The 23,077-nt window shown below is 41.7% G+C and overlaps 2 protein-coding genes across 2 annotated transcripts in view; both read left to right on the plus strand.

Moving 5' to 3' along the window:
- lipeb (lipase, hormone-sensitive b) overlaps nt 1-12,960 on the plus strand; it is a 28,024-nt gene extending 15,064 nt beyond the window's left edge. The window contains exons 7-13 of the mRNA XM_080038772.1: nt 548-700; nt 3,563-3,707; nt 4,420-4,647; nt 5,725-5,913; nt 7,075-7,256; nt 8,083-8,361; nt 8,990-12,960. Coding sequence (XP_079894898.1) covers nt 548-700; nt 3,563-3,707; nt 4,420-4,647; nt 5,725-5,913; nt 7,075-7,256; nt 8,083-8,361; nt 8,990-9,385 — 1,572 coding nt within the window. The 3' untranslated portion in view covers nt 9,386-12,960. The remainder of the gene's footprint in view (nt 1-547; nt 701-3,562; nt 3,708-4,419; nt 4,648-5,724; nt 5,914-7,074; nt 7,257-8,082; nt 8,362-8,989) is intronic.
- Nucleotides 12,961-13,849: 889 nt separating this feature from the next.
- The window catches only part of tmem145 (transmembrane protein 145), a gene marked incomplete at its 5' end in the record, with an annotated part of 36,045 nt that continues 26,817 nt past the window's right edge, over nt 13,850-23,077 (plus strand). The window contains 3 exons of the mRNA XM_080039617.1: nt 13,850-14,004; nt 14,087-14,255; nt 22,940-23,056. Coding sequence (XP_079895743.1) covers nt 13,850-14,004; nt 14,087-14,255; nt 22,940-23,056 — 441 coding nt within the window. The remainder of the gene's footprint in view (nt 14,005-14,086; nt 14,256-22,939; nt 23,057-23,077) is intronic.

Here is a 23,077-nt window from a genome sequence, read left to right on the forward strand (position 1 = left end):
CATTATCTCTCCCTCTCTATTTCCTACTCCATTTTTTCTGTCATAGGTATCACTCTCAGTATTTCTCCTCTGCCTCCCTGCCTAATTCCCCCGGGAGACTCCCTTGTCTGCATCCGAGCTTGTTCTCACCCTTTCTTTGTAGCCTGGCATTTAACCAGACATGCTATCAACAAGCACTTTCTACCATTGATCACGCTCCAACAAAGCAAAAGTGTCTTTTTTTACAGGGGCCCTCCCCTCCTTCCTATTAATGAATGGAAAATGAGTGTGTGTTCATGCAGGTGCAGGAAAAGGCTGGCGGCAAGCTGCAGCACAACACCTAGTTAATCCCTTCCTCAAAGGAACCCTGTTGCTAACACTAGCAATACAATATATTTACAATGCAAACAAGGCTTTATTTGCAATGTACATAGCCTGTGGACCAGACCATCTGTCATGTGATGTGTTTGAACTGTGAGACCAAAACAGCTGAACTAGATTTTTTTTTTTTTGTGGATTTTTTCCCTTACGTTCATTGGTTCCTCTTTCTCCACCTCTCTGTCTCCAGGACAGCGAGACTCTGCTATCTCTCAGCCGCTCTGAGGGGGGCGCCATCTCTCTGTCTCTGGGTATGAAGCCCAAGCGCCTCCCTCCGTCTCCCTGCCTCCTGGTCCACTTCCACGGGGGAGGATTTGTGGCCCAGACATCCAAGTCCCATGAGGTGAGATGTTGGTACTATTCAAATACAGTCCCTCACTCTGACTGGAAATGCAATGTGATTTTTATTTTTATTTTACAAAGACAAAATGAATCCAAAATACTATTGACATATTATTTATATCGACCTATTTGTCTACAACACTACACCTCCACTAGACGAACTCGCCTCCAGTTTAGAAGTTGTTCTTCCAGGGTTTAAGCCACTATCACAGTGGTTTTCCGGCTACCTTCACTTTCTCATCCTGTTTTAATTCTTCAATTCTGGCTGTGTTTTTCTCACACTAATTGCAATCGAACCACCAGCAAATTGGAGAAGAGCAGACACTATTTGATCGTGGAGGAGCAGAGGGGTTACTATTCTGAGTCTCTTTGTTTGTCAATAGTGTGGCAAGTAATGAGCCGTTGAGCTAATTATTTTGTAATTAACCCAGGAAAACCTAATCAAGACAATTTGCCTTCCCTCCATTCTTTCTTTACTCTTAAGGGGAACACAAAGCCTGCTCTCTTTTATGTAAACAATTGCATCCTGTCATTCACTTAACCCTCACCCTTCTTTTATTCTTAAAGAGGAGCAGCCCATTTCCTTTCCCCAATTAATATCTAGATCACACACACACACACACACACACACACATGCTTTGTCATCAGGTCTTCTAAATGTTCTTTGCTCTGAAATCGTGTTTTTGTCAAGCGGTTTTATTATATGTTATGTATATCTTTACATACTTTTTTTAAGTCAAGTTTATTGAACATGTAAAAACACAATAGTAATACAAACCTTTAAAATATAATGTTTAAGCAACAAAAGAAATATTATTATTATTATTATTTAGTTTAGTTTAGTTTAGTTTAGTTTATTTATTTATTTCGATCAAAACATATTCACAACATCACTTACACAAGTTAAAAAAATAAAATAATAAAAAACACACAAAATAACACAAAGTTGTCATCGTAATTTATATATTAATTTCTTATAAATAGTATTGATCGAAAAGGTGTAGGCTGAAGCCTTAGCTTATTGCGCCTACCCTTTTTAATTATGAAATAATATCAGGAGGATGTGTTTTTAAATTGCTTAGTTCATCATAATGAGAAAGTTTATTTTGAAATGGCCCTGTCCCCATATCCCTTTGTTCGTTCCATGCTGATCTGGTCATCTATGGCTATGTACTTTTACTCTTTAAATGGCATCAGGCTACTTATAGCTACTGTTAGACGGTGCTCTGTGAAATCGTCAAGGACATGGACATCCTTGATCTGCAGCTGTGTAGCAACCAGAGGAACAATCGGAGAAGAGGGTGAACGGGGCTGTCATGTTGAATTAACCGAGAACTGTACAACCCGCAGAGAAAGATTACCTCGGGCACCAATGGAAGACTTGTCAGACAATCCTTCTCTTCTTTTTAGGCTCTCCCTTTTTATCACACCCCCACTTCTCAACATTTCTAATATCACACAATCCTTAATGTGTTCACTAGTTCCCTTCAGTGGCAGGAGCCTTTGGTCCAATGACGCTGAGATCACAGGAATGACGCTGAGATCACAGGAATGAATGCGCTGGCTTCTATGCATTTCGCAACTCGGGCACAGACCACACACATACACACACATATTTTGGCCAGTCAAAATATAAGCTTGCAGATTAGCTACTCTGCCTGTCTGAGAATGAGTGGAACTGCGGTTCTCATTAATTCCTGATTTGGGAAAAGATCTGGGACCATCTGAAATGCTCTGTGTACACACTTTTTTTCTGTGAAAAGGATTTTTGTGTACGACAAGAGTTTCCTGAATCATGTAAAATTAACCAGCCATGATCTCTGCGCAACAAAACACACGCACACACATAGGCTACCTCTTTGCGGCCCCTTGTTTGTCCATAGTTCCATTTATGCAGGCAGATGATAAAGTGTGACTGACGTACCTGCCCATGGAGCCTGACATATGTTGACATTGTTTTAAGCCTGGCAACAGTGACTATTGTTCACACACACACAGACACACACAAACACACACCTGAACAGGTTCACTTGTTAGCGGGCTCGCTCAATGATTTATTGTGACAGGTAGGGCTTTTAGACAGCACAGCTGGAGTTGGAGTTACTGCTGGAGCTGCTACTTTGTTTTTGTTTTCATACTGAATTACTGGTCAGTGATGCGTCATGCAATCACACACATACATACACTGTGCTGGCATTGTGAAAGGAGAGCTGTCGCTGTCACCGCCAGCCCTGTCAAAAACCTGTTGGGAGAAGATAAAGACCGAGGAGTGAAGGGCGAATGCTTTGTGGAAGGAATATTTTGTCTCTTTTGATGCCTTTCTTACATTCCAAGGTCACTGCATTGCAGTAAAGACAAGTACAGTTACAGGGTTGTATAAAAATAAGAAACACTTAACCTGGCTTATGCATCAAAAAGAAGAGAAACACTCAATATTCTGACAGGGACTTTGTTTTTGTAGATATATCCCTGTGAAACCACACCATTTCCTTGTCTTTCACTTTTTTTGCTTCACACCAAGCAAACAAGGATATGTGGACACTTGGGGACCTTTTGTTATTTTCATATGAGAAGAAAGAAAATGGAGGTGACTGTTAGGGCAGCGCTCATTCTCCATTTGTCTAGACAGTAAGCCGGAAAGTAGACAGGTGACATCCGAGGGATACATCATTCTCATAACTTTTTATAACTAATCTATTTTTTTTGATCGCCTGCCACACGTCTCACCACATTTCTTTTTTTGTCTCGTTTTGTTGCCTCTGTCGTTTATTGTGGCTGCTGTTGTTTCTCATAAATTTAACTACATATTCGTAGTGTTTTCCCCACATATATATTCACCCTCTCTACTCTTGTCTTTGTGCAGCCCTATCTGAAGAGCTGGTCCCAGGATCTTGGTGTCCCCATCCTGTCAATAGACTACTCTCTGGCCCCTGAAGCCCCCTTCCCAAGGGCCCTGGAGGAGTGTTTCTACTCCTACTGCTGGGCTCTTAAAAACCACAGCCTACTAGGTACACACACACACACACACACACACACACACACACACACACACACACACACACACACACACACACACACACACACACAGCCACAGCATTGTCTATAACATGGAGCTGGCTCTTTTTTTAAAGTCATTGCAAAAGTAAATGCCGTTGAATGATATATACTGTACATTAGACAGGCAAAGGCAAGTGGTTTATTAGAATGTATGTGCAGGCACAACAAAAAGAGTACAACTCACTTTCGGTGTGAAGGTGCTTCTCTAAATTCTCCTCTGTGCATCCTGTACCTCTTGAGAGAATACATTCATCACTTTGAAAGCAATCACGTTGCAACACAATGTCTTGCACCTTACCCGTTGTTCTGCATTATTACGCAAATTGTGATTCTCAATATCAAGGCAGAGAACAATCGACATCTAGTAAGTTGGGAGGGGGGGACTGAACAGTCATTGCAGTGCATTATGTTAGTGTTATGGTACAAAAAGACAACGTCATTGCAACAACGAAGACAGTACGACAGGAGCCCCATGCCCCATGCAGCAGATGCATATTCAGCTGTGTTACTATGGAGGAAACAAAATACTGTTACTTGATGCGTGTCAGACTGTTTTTCAGGGGATGTCTGATGGTTGCAGATTTTTCTTTTTTTCTCTTTTATTTTTTGTTGCATTTTTTGATGTTTTGCCATATCCTCACTGTTCTTATTGCATCTCTCCAGGATGGACTGGAGAGAAAGTGTGTCTGGCTGGTGACAGTGCGGGAGGCAACCTGTCTTTGACGACTACGCTGCGCGCTGCTGCCTTTGGTGTGCGTATGCCAGATGGCATCGTGGCAGTCTACCCAGCTACCCTGCTGACTGCCTACGCCTCGCCCTCCCGTCTGCTGACGCTTATGGATCCCCTACTGCCGCTCAGTGTGCTCTCCAGGTGTCTCAACGCCTACTCAGGTGGGTGTGGGGGTGGGTGGGTGTAGTTGTACTAAAAGAAATAAAAGTGTTAGTTGGTAAAGTTGAGATTTGGTTTGGGGGTTGTCTGCTGCTCTGCATCATTCATACACTTAAAGATTGGATTGGAGTAAGCGATTCTGGAGAATGTTTTTGTTTGTCAAACTATTTTTGTCAAAATCAGTGAATATCTTTTCACAATCCTCTACCTGTTCGTAATGTGTGTGCGCTGAAAACAATTCTAGTGTTGGTACACAGCTTAGGCTCTGTAAACTGGTTTGTAAACAAAGGGGGCCCACCATAGCTAGCAACATCATAAGGAGATATTCACTGATTTTGCTAAATAAACGTCAACCAGATTTGATGATAACTTTAATATCATGGCCCTGTGGTTGTAGGTTTGTTAACAATAATCATTGTGACAACTTGTAGTGTAGCCTAAAGGATTGAGTTATTAAGTTCAGATGTTGTTTTCCTTTCCAAGCCAGTTAATCTATTCCATTTGATTAACTATTTATTATTAAGCGTTTACAAAGTGATGTCTTCAAATGACTTACAAAGTCTGACCAGCAGCTTCAACGCAAACGACTAGTATTCAGCTAATCTAAAAAGGCAAACATCTTTGACAAAAACTATGAAAGATTGATTGTAAATCTTTGTAGTTAACTTAGTCAACTTATTAGCATATAATAGTTTTTCATATTTTATCATTAATGCATGTAAAAAGCAGGAGAAACTCTTCTGGTGAAATGTTCTTGCACACGATGATTAGGACTGCAGAGTGGCCAAAGATACATTTTCTAATCATTGTTGCCTTTCAGTCCCCGAACTAAAGCATTTTCCATTCACATATTCACTTTCATCACTATCGCTTTCTGTCGAAAAAATTGCTGTGCGGCAATATTGAAGGCGCTCTGTCAGTGGGTTCCATTACTATTTTACCTTTTTCCTATTATTGCTTTCCAATCTTCTCTGTTGTGTGACTTATCCACTACCGATTCAAGAATATCTGAAACGCTTGAATCTCTGCTGTGCATCTCTCCCCTACTAACCCTTTTTCCTCTGTGTCTCCTTCTCCAGGCAGTGAGCCGGAGACAGAAACGCAGGTAGAGAAAGTGAGCACACTGAGCCTGTTGAGGAGGGACTCTGCAGTGATGCTGAGAGATTTCCGCCAGGGAGCCTCCAACTGGATCCACTCACTGCTGGACCCCAGCCGAGCAGCCTCAGCCACCCCCAGCACAGCTGCAGAGGCATCTACAGGAAACCCTGGTATGCCACCAACTGTGACTTTGTGTGTTTAGGTGTGTTTGTTTGTGTGTGTGTGTGTGTGTGTGTGCGCGCGCGCGCGCGCGCGCGCGCGCGCAGTCAGGTGGGCACATTAGACAAAATGAGGGTGGAATAAATGCGTTTTACTTGGCAGCCATTGCATTCAAAGTTTTTCTATAGACACAATCTGCTCGTGTCTTTGATCACATCTATTTGTTGAAAGTATGGTTCTGATCTCAACACCGCTGGGTGGGTGGGTAGGGTGTGTGTTTCTGTGAGTGTGTACCGCCCACGTTTTCTCATGTGCTCATTAAGCCAGTTTATTGTAAGTGTTGATGAGTGCAACAACCGCCCCCAAAGTTAATTTGCCACCCATATGGAGGAGGTTATTGACATGGATCCCTTTTTTATATTCAGCATTCAACTAAACAATTATCGCGTTTATCCCACCCTGTTGCCTAACACAACTGTACACCCATTCATATCAATCCCACCTTGGAGCAGCAGGGCATTTGACAGTAATTGTTAATTGTAACCACCATAAATCTGGTAGCTGATCGTAATTTCCCCCGGTGTCCCCTTAGCTAGGTGACATCCCCACAGCTGCAAGCCGAAAAAAAACTAATGAGAATGTCATTGGTGGGTGTACATTATTAAAAGGCCATCACGGTGCTGAGGTGGCTTCATTATTAAAGAGATGGGAGATCGGTAGCGCTTTGTGAAGAGAACAGCCGTGACGACTCTTACAGCTGTGTTTTGACGGTTCGGGGGAGGGCACAGGATATCGCCATGACAGCACAATTTAAATTTCCTCCACCCACTTTTTTTTCTTCTTCTCTCTTCTTCCTGATATATTCCAATTTGCATTTCAGGCTTTTAACTGTTGGCTGACAACCAGAGGACATATGATATAAAGTGAAAGTGCTTGTGTGTGTGTGTGTGTGTGTGTACTCTCCTATTGGGAGTATTTCTCTTCTGTGTCCTGTCCTCCAGCTGCTATTGACCCCCAAGTGAATTTGAATTTCTCAGTAAATTTGAGGAGCATCCTCTTTGTCCTTTTTTAAACACCATACAATTGACTTTATACTTCTGTTTTTGCCAAATGTTTCATTCATCACTTTGCTTCCCCCCCCCCCCCCTGACTCTTCTGTCTTGTGCCTTCAGACATGGTGAGGAAGAGCGTTTCAGAAGCGAATTTCTCTTCTCCTCACGCTCAGCCCCCGGTAGCCGCCGAGCCGTCAGAGTTCCCCACCAGGAGATTATCTGTCAAGAGCAAGACTTGCCAGGACTTGGAATCCCACCGCAATTCCACTCCACACAGAGCATCGCTGTTGTCTGAAAGCACCGTATGTCACGCTCATGAACATGTTCACATTGAGATAAGCACGCCCTCAGCCGACACTCTCATCCAGACACAATTAACAGTGTTAAACTGTGTGTTGAAAATAAAGAAAACTTGGCTGTTATTGGGGATTGTTAAGGGAATTTAATCCTGTGATTATGGAAAGGTCTATCATTTCCTAATGATTATCGCACGATTGCAGTGAAGAGGTGAAACTAATCACACCAGCCTCCTTTTTCTAAGGTCAGGTTCTCTCTGCTTTCATACAGCTTGCATTAAAATGATTTAGCATACTAGATGTAGACTTTTTAAGAGGGGTGTATCAGAGTGGAGATATTTTGACCCCTCTAATAACAATGCTATATTCCTTGCACTGATGCAAATGTTTCATAGGTGATGATCTCAGCTGAAATTATGACACCCATGCCTCATAAACAGATTTGGTTCTGAAAACGCTGACTGAATATCAAAACATCTTGGTCGTGCAGGGTACAGGCGGGGGTATTGTGGATTATCCTCACATGTATTTTCACACAGCAGACTGGATTAGTGGCTGGCTTTGGAAAAAATAGCAAGCAGAGGTGATGTAAGATTTTTTAAATAGGCTTGTTTCCCTCCTGGAAATGGGGATCGTTCAGCCAAGACTCTCAGGCACCGAGCCAAAGGTTTTTTGAGGATTTTCAGAAGGACATAGTGTTGTGTGTATTTCTAATCAGGTTTGCTTGTCAAATATTTTATACTTTTCTTCTTATTTCCTTGACATTTCCTTCTCCCTACCACTGAGTGCTGCCTAACCTCATCTGAACTATGCTTCTTCTTTTTTCATGTAGCCAGAAGAGGCAGAGGTAGAGGTGAATTTCTTCCTCTCCAAGGATGTAGAACCCTCAATGTGCAGCAACCGGTCTTCAGTGGCCATACCACCCCCTGTGTTAGAGGAGGGATCAGAGCTGGAGCACCCGCGGGAGTTCCCCCTGGGCTTTGAGCCTCTGCGCTCATCTACGTTGGCCGAGATGAAGGTTGACACCTCTGATGTGGTGAAGGATCCTTACTGCTCTCCTCTGCTGGCTCCAGACAGCATGCTGATAGGATTGCCACCTGTACATATAGTGGTAAGAAGAAGCAGCGGTTGGAATGATTGACAGGAGGACATGGGGCAATTAAATAGCACTTATCGTGAATGTTGGGTCAGCTGTCAACTAAAACTGTCATTAAAGGAAAAGTTTTTTCAACCTGTTGCCTTACTCTCTGGTTCAAGAAACCATTCCTTTTTGACAGTGCTTGCATTTTTAAAGAAGAAATGAGCAAAGATTGCTCATGGCTTGTTAGCTTAGCTCAAATACAGGTAGTCAATGGGTAGCTTTATACATTTTTTGCACTTTGTCATTTTAGAATCAACTACATACCGGAAGGAAACTGCGCAGCGCTTTTGAGTCCTGGCAGCTTTGGTTGCCCTATGATGCTCATTTAGAAAGCTGATCATTCACATGTTTCTCAAACATGTTAACTTTTATGGGAAATGTGTTTATATGAAAATGGCTCCGATCTCAAAGTGGATAGAGTGAGTCAGCGAGAATGTTAAGAAAGCAGAGAAAAAAGAGAATGCGACGCTTAGCTTCCTTTTATTTCATCCCTTAATTAAGATTCTTGACAGGTCTGACGTGAATCCTAATTTGCTTTGCACCATTCCAACCATTTTCCCTCCCTCCCTCCCTCCCTCCCTCCCTCTCCCTCTCTCAGGCCTGTGCTTTGGACCCCATGCTGGACGACTCTGTGATGTTTGCCAAGCGTTTGAGGAACGTGGACCAGCCTGTCACTCTGTGCGTTGTGGACGACCTCCCCCACGGCTTCCTCAGCCTATCGCAGCTCTCCAGGGAGACCAAAGAGGCCGCTAACATTTGCGTGGAGAGGATTCGCACCGTCTTCACCCAGAAGGACACGCCCCCGGAGCCACGCAAGCACCGCAAGCTGGAGCGGACCGATAGGGGTGTGTCCGTCTCTTCTGGGGAAGCAGGGTCCCTCTTCGACGGCCTAGATGACATGGAGGAGCTAACTGGGAAAGGGGCTAAGATTGCTGATGGGGAGGGCTTAGTTGCCATGGCAGCCCAGAATAACGGAGATGCTATTGGGCCTTAAATAAGGTTAGATAAAAACAGAAGGACTGCAGGTCAATCTAAGGAGTGAAGGGGAGAGAAAGCGTAAATCAAATCCCTACACATTTAGGCAGTGCGATGCCTAAAAGGGAGAGAGAAAGCATCCTTAAAAAAACAGGTAGGGCGGAAAGAGGGCTGTCTAGGAGATTGCCCAGTTTTTACTGAGATATAAAAGGAAGAATGAGAAGCGTTGAAATCCAACTTCCTCTGCTTTTACGGTTCTTTCCACTTGTCTGTTCCCCATAATGCACCGAAGCCAATCCGGTAGACAAAACGATCACACCCACAAAAGACAAAAATCATTTTTTAGAATTAAGTGGTAATTTAGCAGCCACTCAGATCAAAGAAGCACTCACCCACACATGCAGCACACATACTTAACTGACTTGCCGTTAGGCAGCAGAGGCTCGGACATAAAGCAGCGCAAAATATTCCTGAGACGAGGCCTGAATGGGTGATTCATCTAGGCCAAGGCAGTCATTTGAGGCCCTAATCAGATAGTGGTAGGCACACTATAGGCTTCTGTATAGAGTCATTCCCATCAAAATGGCCACTTGTCTTTTCGGGAGCCACTCTAAATCACACTTAATAACTCCACATTGTATTCTCCATTACGGCAGTTTGGCAGTCAGTGTAGCTCACTTTGTGGATAGGAACTCTGTTGAGTCACTCCCAAATAGAATTACAGAGCTAAACACAACAGACTAAATGGCTCTAAACTGGATCAATTGATTATGTTGTTTGTTGATATTTTGTTGCAATTTATAATCATATTATTAACCCTATGCAGTAGTATTACTTTTATTATTTATGTATATTTTTTTCTATTGCTGTATTTTAATCCCTATTCCATTGCCGGTCTGTCTGTTGAAGTGTTCACTATACTGTTTGTTTAATGTAATCTTATGCTGTTTATTGCACATTTGTTGAATGTGCACAATATTTACCTCTGCTCCTTTGGCAAAGCTGCTCCAACATCCCTGGCCTTTCCAAACTCACATCCTACTCTCAGTAATGCATACTGATGGGATAAAGTAGAATACTTCTACACAGGGACACAGTGCCCCATCTAGATGCTGCCTGGTGCATTTTGTAGTGTTGATGTTACTAATGCAAAGATTGCGTTGTATTGATTGCTACCTTGAAATGTAAGATGGACATTTTAATAATCTTATATGAAGATGGGACCTACGTTTTCAAGTTTATTTGCCTGAAAGCTTTGGTCCAGTCATTTTATTTTTTATTAAGAACAAATCATTGCGTTTCAGTCTAAAAGTGCAGATATTTTTTTATTATTATTTTATGACTGGAAACATATTGCTAGAGACTCTCCCTCTGCAGATCTAGAGTAGGAAAAAAAGTGGCACCGTAAAAGCCCAGACCTCAACTATCAATACACATTTTAAACTCCACTGCACTGATTTCCTCTCAAGTTGTCCTCGTTCCAGTTGCGGATGCTCAATACTCCTCTGCACAGTATGTGGTCTGTCAATAGAAGCAGCCAGCGTATGTCATGCCTCACAATCTGCTTCTAAACAAAATCATTGCTGTTCATCACATTTGTGGTTGACTTTGTTTTGGATAACCTAAGGACACCAAGTGTGTTACCACCGAAGCACTTTTGATTGCAAAATAAAAAAAAGTCCTTCGCAGGGTCAGTCCCTCTATCGGGTCCAACTAAATATAGATGCAAACAATGCTGGCACTGTCCTTCCTTTGCCTGGTAACAACAGCACTAGGGTTGCCAGGTCTGTAGATAGGGATACTGTGTGATGAATAGGATTTAGCTGGAGCTCTGAGTGCAAAAATCCTCACTCCTCCGTAGAAGAGCAGGATTTTCTGCAGCAAAATCATGCTACGGGATTAGACCATGCTCACTTCTGTCAGCTCGGAGTACTTACTGCAATATTTTTTAGTCAGAGTGATGAAGAGAACCAGGTCTGTGAGGAAGAAGAAAGTAATACACTCATTCTTTTCAGAGATGCTGCGCTGAAGTTTGTACTTGCTTTATTCGCCACTGTTTATGCTCACTCTGCACTTTTGCAGTAGTTGTTTTGCCAATCTGTGCAAGTATATTTTAGCCTTGAACGTGTGTATATGTGTGTTTTTTCTTTCAGTTTTTTTTTCTTGTTGCCAGTTTGTGTGGCTCAAGCGTTTTTGTGGTGTGTGAGAAATCTGAGCTCACACGTGTGCGTCCTCTTCCGTTTGTGTCATGTCTTCACGTAAAGACAAAAATGGCACTTTGCAGTCTGAAAAGGATTAATCATGGGTCGTTCAGAGCATTGCTTTTATTACAGTCAAGCCACTATTGGACGATACATTTTTGTCGACACATCGACTTCACCCACTTGCTGTTTCTAACCTCCATATGCTTGTTACCCTTGATGACCACTCATGCATTCGGCTTACCTGAGTGCAGGTGATGGACCATAGAGCCCATCTGGTGTTTTGAACAGATGAGTTCCAGAAATGGTCATGAGTTACTTTTTTTAGTTGTTCCAAATACCTGGCATTTTTGTGTTCCCGCTGATGCCTATATGCTGAATTAATTGATTCAATATTGTTTCAATGATTTATGCTGCTTCATAGTTTAGAGTGTCTGTTGATGATCCACGGACAAACATCGTAAACCACACATTTTTTTTTGTTGTTATTTCTATAAGCAGGTAGTACAGCATACCTTGCAGTTGCAGTTTTGCTCTTTGAAAGCAGAGTTGAGACCTTCTTTTCTCCACAAATGTTTTGGTTAAGTGCAATGAAAAATGTGACGCTGCTACAAACTTGAGCTGGCTGCTCTGACCATTAGGTCTCTTGGTCTAAAGCCATGCACTTTCACACCAGCATCTCACCATGTTTAATTTCAGTGTCTATATGTCCTTGGTCAAAAATGTCACATTACTGTTTATCGTTGTATTGTCATGTGTCTGAAACGCCTCATAGTTGGACTCCATAGTTACAATCCATGTACCAAAATACTCCTGGAATTGATGCATTTATGCAAAAAAATAAAGAAATTGCATCACATTTACCTCAATCACTTCTGTTTCCTAATGAGAAGTTAATTTGTATGCTATCAGTTACATACTGTATGCTCCAGGTTCAAGTTTCAAGCAGAACCAAAGACTGTAGTCAGAGTCTTGTAACAGATGTGCCGTTTAGTGTTTGCTATTTACTGGTATCTTTGAAAACGCAGGTGCTAGCTAATGTCATAGTCTGTCTTCTTTAAATGCAAATAGCACCACACTGTAAAATGCAATTCTGATGTAAAATAAATAAAGGATTAGCCTTTTGAAAGAAACAAGCCATACAATGAAACCACATGTTTTTAAGTTTACTTGTTTTAAATGTATTTACTTTTTTCTTTTACTTTTCTTTTATTCAAAACACCACAAGTGCAAACCTGTGAATAGAAGAAAAAAAGAATGTATACGAAACGCTATGATTCATGGAGATTCATTTTACTTTCAAATTTGTGAATCAGACTGATGAATGATTGATTTTGACTGCGAAGTAGGCTGGATTCTTTCTTTTGTTGATTTGTATCTAAATAAATATATTCTCCCATGAAACCAGCTGCCCATGAATGAACCTTTCCTTTGTATCGATCCAACCAAAGGTCACAGAGAATAATATTTCAATCCATCCATCCAGATGTTTTCCTTAAATCTGATGACTATTTCTTTTTTAATGATGATAATTATTTATGTTTACATTTGTGAATAACAAGTCTTAATTGAATGTAAACACAATAGTTGAATAAAGGCCAGTTACAGGGTTGGCCTAGCCTGGTGCTACCAGACCATCGTACTTTATTTCATTTTTACAGAAGGGACTACTGAAGGGAAAATGAAATTTGGGCGGAAGTAGGTGGGCGGGCAGAGCCAGGCTAGGGTTGGTCTTTTGTAAAAGGTAAAACATTTTTTTTTTAAATGTGATATTAGATCATATCACTCTGCAACATTTATCCGACATGATAAATATAGAGTATATAATCTATACCAGATGTTTGATGGTATCATTCATGATGCTTTCAACTACCCGACAGCAGCTTACATAAGATAGTGAAAAAAAAGTATAGTAGATATTCTAACTTAATGTAGCCTACTTACATTTTGCTGATAATTCTGTATTTAGAAAAAAAAAGCAAAAAAAATAATGCATTTTGCCTACATTTGGCCTTTTACGTACTTTTACCTAGCCCTATGTCCCTTACAGCACTTTTTTCACACAGGACTGCAGACAGTTGAAAAAGTAGGCTAACATTTGCCAAAGAAATTCAGCACAGAAATGTTGCCCTTTAGATGCTGTTCCTGCTGATACACATCCTGCTGATAAGTGAAATAATAATTCGAGCCGGGAGGCCAGGCATCATCTGTCTCAGCGTTACTTCATTAGAGGTGTGTGACCTCTAATGAAAACAAGATTGCAATCCGGGGTGGCATTTTTAATGCGTGGACGTGTCGCATTCTCAAAGCACGAGCGGAACCGGGAGCGCGCACTGTGTAACCCCCTCTTTTCTCTCAACAAAGCTCACCACACCATTTATCACTCGGCCTACTCTGCTGGAGGGGGTCCACAGGCAATGCAAGGGACCAGGGCGGCGTGAACGCGCCCGCTCCTTTTCTCACCATCTCTCGCGCTCCTGTGCTCGAGCCTTTTCCTCTGTGCGCGCTCCCGCTCATAGGCAGCGCTTCAGAGCGACCGAGGAGCGGGACACGAGCGACAGCGGGGGAGAGAGAAAGATGGAGGTGAGGGTCGGGGAGAGACTCCTGTGCTTGGCCGTGCTGTCCAGCGTCTTCTGCCTGGATTCTGTCTTCGGGAAATACGTCAAAGGCATCGTCAACACCAAAGAGGTGAGCGCTGTCTTCTTTGTTTTTTTCTCTCTACCTGTTTAATTAGTTGCCACTTGCGACAATGACACTGCCACGGACCGAGAAGAGCCGGACTCGGACTGCGTATCCGCAAGCAGGTGTGTCTGGTGGACTGTGCAATTTTCACCAATTGCCCCGTGTATTTACAATGCCTCCATATGACACACTCTCATCAATTCTGCTTTTGCCATCGCGCGCCATCTGCGTGCGTGTGTCATCTGTGGCGTATATTTTCCCCTCATTCTGATGGTCATTGGCATCATTTTAGCCACAATGTATCCCACGGGCAACCAAATCTCCTGTAGCGTCTACTTATCTTTGGGGAGCACATTCAGCTTTTGCCTCCACGCTCCATTGTAGTAATTATCATCAGTGGTATTTGTGTTTATGACGAGAGAAGCCCCCCGTTACAGGTGTGCGTCATACGGCATCTGGGGCGCAGCGCTGGATTTTTGTGATGGTGATCCTTGACCAATTGGGTTCAGTCCAGCCTGGTTGTTTTTTGTTGTTGTGTGTTTTCATCGGAATCGTCGCTGGCTGCCCCGACAAGATCTGCGAGTTGAAATGTTAACCGTGCAGCCCGGGCGGAAAGCTCTGTAGCTCTGGTGCCGTTTGTAATTCAGCAGGCTGTTGTCTACCACCTGCTGTTCCACATCTCTGGCTGGTAGTTCTCTCGAGTTTGTTGATCAAGTTTGACACACACACAGACAGTGAATTTGGGGCTGTCTACCATTTTGTTGTGAGTTCACCAAGACACGATTATGCAGGGGAAGTATAGCCTCTATTACAACACTGGCAAATTAACCTTATTTGAAATGTATCCATGGTCGTTTTGGAGCATTATGTGACTCGGCTGGAATTTCTGCTTAAAACATTGCAGCGGAAGTAAGCAGTAATTATCTTTCTGAAACAGAGTGCACTGTTTGACATTTTAGTCTGGGAGGTCAGCTGAAGATTGTAACCAGGGACAGAGACAATTAATGTCTAACAAATAGCTTGTTCAATTTGGGGGGAGTTAGAATCAGCTGCATGATGAATAAATTACTTCTTTATCATTTGTGGAATTGTTTCATCTAACCAGAGCACCTCCAGATGCCACAGTGGAGTAGCAGCAGGGAAGGGGGCCTGTGTTGTTGCAGTGTTCACATGTGTATTGATAGACATCCCTCCATTGAAACTCAGTCTTAATATTTTGAACCATGTGCACTCAGGTGTTTGATGCACCACCAATTTTCATGTGTTGCCAAAAAAGAAAGAAAATGTGTCTACTGAGTGAGCACCAGTATATCACCTTACTTTGGTATCACCTTTCTTGGCTCCCATGACCATAGAGCAGTTTGAATCGGCAGGATGACGATAGGGGAACTGAATGGATAGAGTGAACCAGAAGCACTCATCCATCCATCACTGCTGTTGAGATGCCCTTGAACGCAGCACTGAATTTGCACCTGCTCCAGTGGAGCTGCTCAGTAGCCGGCAATAGGTTGCAGTGGGCAACTTCCAACTGTGTGTGTGTGTGTGTGTGTGTGTGTGTGTGTGTGTGTGTGTGTGTGTGTGTGTGTGTGTGTTTGAATATCCAGCTGTTGTCTAAGAGGGCATCTACTTTTTCAAGTCCTCAGTGTGGTGGATCAGAATATAGTTTGAAACAACCTGCCTGCTTTGTAAGTCCGCCAAAAAAGTCAGTAAGTAAGTTCTGCACCTAAACTGCGTTGTAGTCTATAGACTAGTCGACGATTATTTTCATTTTCGATTGTTCTTCTGTTTATGTTCTCGCTGGGTATATAAAATATCCGAAAGTAGCCATTAGGCAATGTCTTTGAAATGGTTGTTTGTTTGCTCCAACTCCAGCACTCTCACACACAAACTCTTCGCTTCAATCCAATCATGCTGTAGGTGTGTCAATGTCTGCAGAGGTGAAGGCAGAGTTTGTGCAAAGCTGTAAATCAACCAATGCAATTTGCCACTCCGGGAGGGCTACACTGTTAGAAAGTTGTTTGGAGTGGATGGAGAACTACAGGGGAATACAGCCAGGCAAAAGTATCCGGTTTATCATGATGGTTCAAAGGCTTGATTCGGGCCGGTCGATGTGTAGAAACAGCTTCAGGGGCTCGTAGTGGGTGTGAAGCCACTGATAAAATGCCCCTTTTGAGGGGGCAGCAGTTTTGCTCTTTGAGGTTAGAGAGAGGTCGCCATTTTGAACCCAGCTGGGAAAATAAATGAAAAAAAAAAAAAAATCTGTGCAGCAGTGAAGGCGTGAAGCACAGGACCCCTGAATGAGGCGTTCAATCCGCCCTGTGCTTCACGCCTTTCCCCCTGTGTCAATGTCCACAGAGCTGTAGGCTACAAGTCAAGTTTGCAGCAGACTGATGTTTAACTTTTAGAGAAGACTTGTCCTCGCCCGACCTTTGGTTAGGCCGAGGTGCTGCTCACTTCAATTCAGATATAGCACACACTCGATGTGGTGCCAAAACTCATCTAATGCACCAAAATGATTCAGGGGAAATATGTTACTACGATCAATATTATGATTGTAATTTAATTTTTATTTCTATACATTGACTAGGCTTATACTTGTGTTCTACTACTACATAGTTTTAAATTAAGGGATTTTCTTGTTTCCGCATGTAATGCAGTTGCTTATAGTTGAGGTCATTCTGTGAAAAGTGAAATTGGCTTGTTGTGATCTTCAGAAAACTCTAAGCCCACATAAAGTATTAGCACCGCCATGCAGGGTGTTTATTAACCAGGCAACATAAGAAGAGGTCTGTTTTTTTTTGTCAACTCAAGCTTTTGATCATTCAGCCGTAGTTTTTGATCATTCTCTTGGGACTTGAGGTTCAGGGTTTAGTGAATCAGCACTTGAAACTCATTCTGTAAATAATGTGGCTGTTGACAGGTTAAAAAGGCTTTGGTTTCCAAGGTTAATGAACATTCATGTATTAGACCAGAAAGTACTCTAAAAGTTTGTTTTCTCGAAAAATTAATGAATGTGATCAGATGTCCTTGAGAGTCATTTTTAATTTTTAATTTTGAAAATCCATTGCCCATATTCATGTGCCTCAGCTCACTGGGTTCTGTACCAAAATCAACACCTCACATCCTGAGAATAAAAACACTGATAGATGTGAAATGTATAGGATATCACCAGGACCTATAATAGGATGATGAATTAAGGAGACTTATTATGGGATGTCTTCTTTTAATTAATGTCAAGCCTTGTTTTAAAAATATGCCAGGTTTGAATTCTTCCGTTTCAGTAAACAAGACTTTCAGAGTCACTTGAAAAATCCTTCAAGTTGACATTGAAGTAACTTTCCTGTATGCCTAGATTTTCCCACTCAATCAGTTATTTCCTTCATCTCTATTTAATGAGGACTGTGGTGAGATACGGGAACAATGTATGTATGTTTGTGTGACGTGTGTGTGTGTGTGTATGTGTGTGCAAGCAGCTGTGTGCATATGGTGGGGTGTTTTCATGTGTCCAATGTCCATATGCTCTCTTCAATACAATATGCGTTTGCGTGTCTACACAGTGAGTGTGTGCTTGTGTGGACAGAGCGTGAGTGTGTTTATGCATCGCAGCATTGTGTAACCCTGACTAATGAATCATTGAGAAGCCCAGCGGTCCAGGGGTTGACTTGACTAGCTGATTGGTAATTAATTGTTAATGAGGCTTAGCAAGCAAACAGGGAAATGGAGAGAAAAAGACAGAAATCTACAGAGATGAAAAAACAGAAAATGTGAGGGACCAAGAAAAAAAAAAGAGAATGAGATGGAGAGATGCTGCTGAATTGACCGGATGCCGCATCAAAGCATAGGACTTGATTAATGGGGTGTACATCTACTCACACACTGCGAGCATGGCACACACGCACACGCACACACACACACACACACACACACACACACACACACACAAACAGAGGACCATGTGCAAGCAAGCAAGCTTGGCGAGTTGGCTGAGTGATTCTGCATCACAATGCAGTGGCTATGGGGAAATAAGAAGACTAAAAGGGGATTAAGGTAGACACCTCATCCACTGGTGCTGTTCTCGGTCTCTTTTCTACTCTCTACTGACACACACACACACACACACACACACACACACACACACACACACACACACAAACAGTTTCAATGCGCTATATAGTGTCCTTACAATGGGCTATACAGTGGCGTCTTGGTTTAGTTGAGTATTGTCTTGATCGATGGTGTAACATAAAATAGTTAAAAATGTCATCACATTATATTCTGAAGCCCGAGGGGGTGTCATCAGATCGGTATTTCTGTCCGTCAATCCTTCTTAAACGTAAATATATTTACCATCACGTTAGAAAAAAATAAAATCTTCATAATGTATTTAGTGAACGTTTAACATTTCTGCTTAAAAAATCCCTTATTTAAAATATTCAAATCCTCACATTCACAACCAGCTTTAACCAGAGCTTATGACAAATAAGTCACCAAAATAGTTGTCAATTATAAGATCCATTTCAAGGTAAGCTGTTGTGCGTCCACATGGATAAAGCCAGGTCCATGAAGAAATGATTTTCTGAGTTTGTTGAGCTATTACCTGACTGGGCTGCACAGAGCCCTGACGTCAACCCCATCAAACAACTTTGGGATGAACTGGAACGCCGACTGTGAGCCAGGACTTATCACCAAACATCGGTGCCTGACCTCAATAAAGCTCTTGTGGCTTAAAGGGAGAAAATCCCTGCAGCCAGGCTCAGTTATCTTCCTTGAAGAGTTGAGGATGTTATGGCAGAATATTAATAATGTCCATGGCTTGATAGGAAAACATGTCCTCCTTCTCATATGGGTGTAATGTTCCTGTGTGTCCACTTTCTTTTGGCCATGTTCATGAAGCGTGTTTCGTCGGCTCTCTTCTGATGTGTTTTAAACACAATGTAAGACCAGTTATATATACTGCGCTATTGGCTGATTGGTTGGTTGGACTTCCACTTAGATTTAATGTGACATTCATTGAATATAGTGACATGAATTAACTTGAATTGGACTATGTAAGATATTCATAATGTCCAGCCCTCCTGATTATTTTATTTGATCAACAGTTAACTCTCTACAATGCTTGGATTCAAGCATTGTAGAGCTTGTGTCCTCTTTGGGGTGTGTGTGTGTGTGTGTCATGGAACTTACAAATTATCTGCTTTGAACACCATTGTTCAGGGTTTTTGAGTAGGTAATTTGAAGGATGTGTTTACGACAAAGAAGAAAAGGGGTGTATGTGTGTGTGTTTCATGAATGGCCCTTTGATGTCTCTATGGCAGCTGCCAAACTAAGGCATGCTGTGGTTACTATGACAAAAATGGTGTGGGTATGTAATGGATTCTTTTCAGACCAGCTATGGCACGCCTGAATACTGTGTGACAGATGCTCTTGGATTGTGTGTGTGTGTTTGTGTTTATAACAAGGAGCTCTTTCACAGTCCGAGCCTGTGGTAAGTTAAATGTTACCAAAATTCCAACCAAACCACCCCTCTCTCTCTCTCTCTCTCTCTCTCTCTCTCTCTCTCTCTCTCTCTCTCTCTCTCTCTCTCTCTCCCTCTCCCCAGGGACCCATCTGTGGGTCAGTGCTTCCCTCTGCCACCTCAGGTTGTCATGGTTACAGCCTTAAGCGTCACCCGAGAGACGCACAGGCTTCAGTGACTTTTTGAGTTTGCCATGAATTACAACCCAGAGAAGCCCGGGGGGAGTGGTGGGTTGGAGGGGGCTGGTTGGCAGTGGCTGAAATATGGCTGCGGTTTTGTTTGCTGTGATATATGGAGGCAGTAGTGCAATCCATGCTACACTGCTCTGGTCGCACTTTATTTCTCAGCACAGAAATTACTGTGCTTGTTTATGTAGGGAGAACGCAGGGCAGAGGTAATTAGAGTATAATGGCGCGCGGGGACTTTAGCTGGTTGGGTGGAGATCAAGAGTTCATAACAACAAAGGGACGAAGGGAACCGTGCCCGAGTCCTTGGCGAGGCTGGAACATGCGACAGAGTGTTGTTGTGTGTTTGGACAGTCGAAAAACAGAGTGTGTGAATGCACCTGCTTGTGTTTAGCATTTGAAAACCATAATTGATTTTAAAGCCATACCACGTTACTATGTAACAGGGAATTTCTGCTCTGCTTATTGACTGCTATGAATGCTTATTAATTAGCTGAATAGTGATCCAGTGTGTGTTTTTTCTTGTTTTGTCGCTTGTAATACATTTCCGATTTAATGTTAAGGCGTGATTCTGGCGTGAATGTAGGGGGCAGGTAGCCTGGCATTCCCAGACCTGCCACTAGGCGCTGTCAAATAAAATTTGCTGCGCCAAGATATCAGGGTCTGGATTTCCAGGCTAGGGGGCAGGCAGTAGAGACTCAAAATCAAAAGTATTTAGAGAAGAGGTCTAGTCTAGTCACTGTTAAAGTGAAATGGTTATTGTGGACAAAATGCCAGTGAAAATAATATATTAAAAATAACTTTTTTAAATTGATAATCTTGCATACTAGAGCAAATAAATATTACCTGAAGTAGAATTTAGAGATTGATCAATATAATAGCATATCCTGATATGAGAGACTACATCACCTGGGATTTTCTTAAATTTATACACTGTGTGATTGTGGTTTCCATTTTTTATAGTTACATTGCAGTAGAATAATTCAACTGACTGTTGTGTGAAATGAGAAATGAATCCCTTTTTTCTCATCATATCCAGATAAATCACTCCTGGTGGGATTAGGAGAGCAAGAGTAGTAGTCGCGCACCCAATCATTGTCACAGTGGGGATCTTAATGTGGAACGATCTGAATCTAATTATTTTTATTACTAATAAATATGTTATTTGTTAGAAAATAATGGAAAATGCCATTGCCATCACAGTTTTTGAAAGCCCAAATGGGAACTCTTTTGTCCAGCCAACATTCACTTTATGAGTGAACTTTAGACAAGCAGAATCAACTATAGATCCCATTTTTTTCTCAATCATGTTTGCTTTAATCTGATGTCTCATCTAGAATAGAAAAGACAGGACAGAGAAGACGTTGTCTAGTTAGCCCATGTGTGCTGGGTACAGTTGAGTTTCAATCATTCATTCTAACTCAGAGAATTAGGATTCAGTTTACCGTAGTCAGTTTTTTAGACAATGCTTTTTATAGCTGCATGTGTTCGGACAACATGAGTGCTTGTGCACTGACAAGTTATTTTTTTTGTTAACTGAAAGTCTTTGTGCAATTTAATTCATATTGTTGATCAACAATAGTAGTATTGAGTATTGATATTAATATGTATTCAGGCAAAGTTCTTGTATGGCTCTTTGTTTTGATTAAACCCTCATGCACTTAATTAAGAAGTTTGGGTTATTTTAATGAAATATGGTGGCATATAATAATATTTTAATTATAAATTCATCTGCTGATTTTTTTTGCAGAATTAATTAATTAAGATGTTAAAAGATGAAAATAGTACAATCAAGACCACATTTACATATTTCTATTGCTTATTTTGTCAGTCCAAGAGAGTTTTTAATGGACTTTGGATCACAAGTTTATTTTTCAAATTTTTTCCCTCATGAAAAATTAATTAGACAAATTCATTAGACAATCAATCAAAAACCAACGTTGCAGCTGATTAATCCTCTTTTCATCAACAGAGAAAAAATGGGTCGATTCCTATTTTTCACAAACCTGTAGTATTCTACATTTAATAATGTAAAGCCTGGTCTCTCTCTTGTTGTTGTACTAATACAACAGGTAAGAGTACAAGTCCCTTAGTCTAGCTATTACTTTTTCCTAAAGATTTTATGTCTCATTCTGGTTCAAACTCAAATTAATTTTGTTTTCTTGCTGCTTTAGAGCGTACTTGAACCGGGCAGTCGTCCAGAGAAAGAAAATTGGTGTGTGTGTGTGTGTGTGTGTGTGTGTGTGTGTGTGTGTGTGTGTAAACAGCATATAAGTGATGTGGCCTTGATGTGCTGTGTTCAGCACTAAGATCCCTATCTATAGAGTGTGCCTGACCACAGCTGTATAGAATTATTTTCATGTATACCTGTTTATATTATATAGATATATACTTACTGGTCCACCATGCCTTTGCTGCAGTGCCTTATATAAGCTTGGTGAAGTACGCCATCAGCACTATTATCTGGTCTCATGCTGCCAAGCTTATGGCTGAATTATATTAAGAATGGATATTTCCTCTCCACCTCTCTCCCCTATTAATGCGATCAGGAGCTCCTTAATGCCTTCTCTATTTACTCTCTCTAGAAGTTTACCCTCTTGGCACTACCTTCCTCTTTTACACTTTTCTTTTCTACCTAAACTTTTTCCTCTTCTTTACTTTGTTGCTCGGTGGAAGTTGAAAAAAAAAAATATTCCATGCAATGTCTCCACATCATGTAATAGATAAGATTGACAGAAAGGTTTGCAGAGTTATGAAGGCTTCTTCTCAAACAATAAATCTTCCGACTTCAGTATCCCCCTCCCCTGACCTTTCCTTTTCTCTGCCATGAGGCTGACATTTGTGGGTCTGAGTGAAATGTCTCAACAATTATTGGAGGGATTGGCGTGATATTTGGTACAGACTCATTACGATTCACTGAAATAACATTTGTGATCCCATGACTTTTCACCTACCTCATCAGGTTTTAAAGACAAACTTTGACTTTGAAGTCTGTAGTAGTCAGACTGCAGGTGAAAACTTCCAGTGGCATACAGTGTGCTGCACAGACCTGTCGCAGCACTTGTGCTAGCCTGCCACCCACGGTAGCTCAGGATCATTTCCTTCAGGTAAAAATAAAATGACTGACG

This window comes from Ammodytes marinus (genome assembly GCF_949987685.1).
Source record: "Ammodytes marinus genome assembly, chromosome: 13".
NCBI lineage: Eukaryota > Metazoa > Chordata > Actinopteri > Uranoscopiformes > Ammodytidae > Ammodytes > Ammodytes marinus.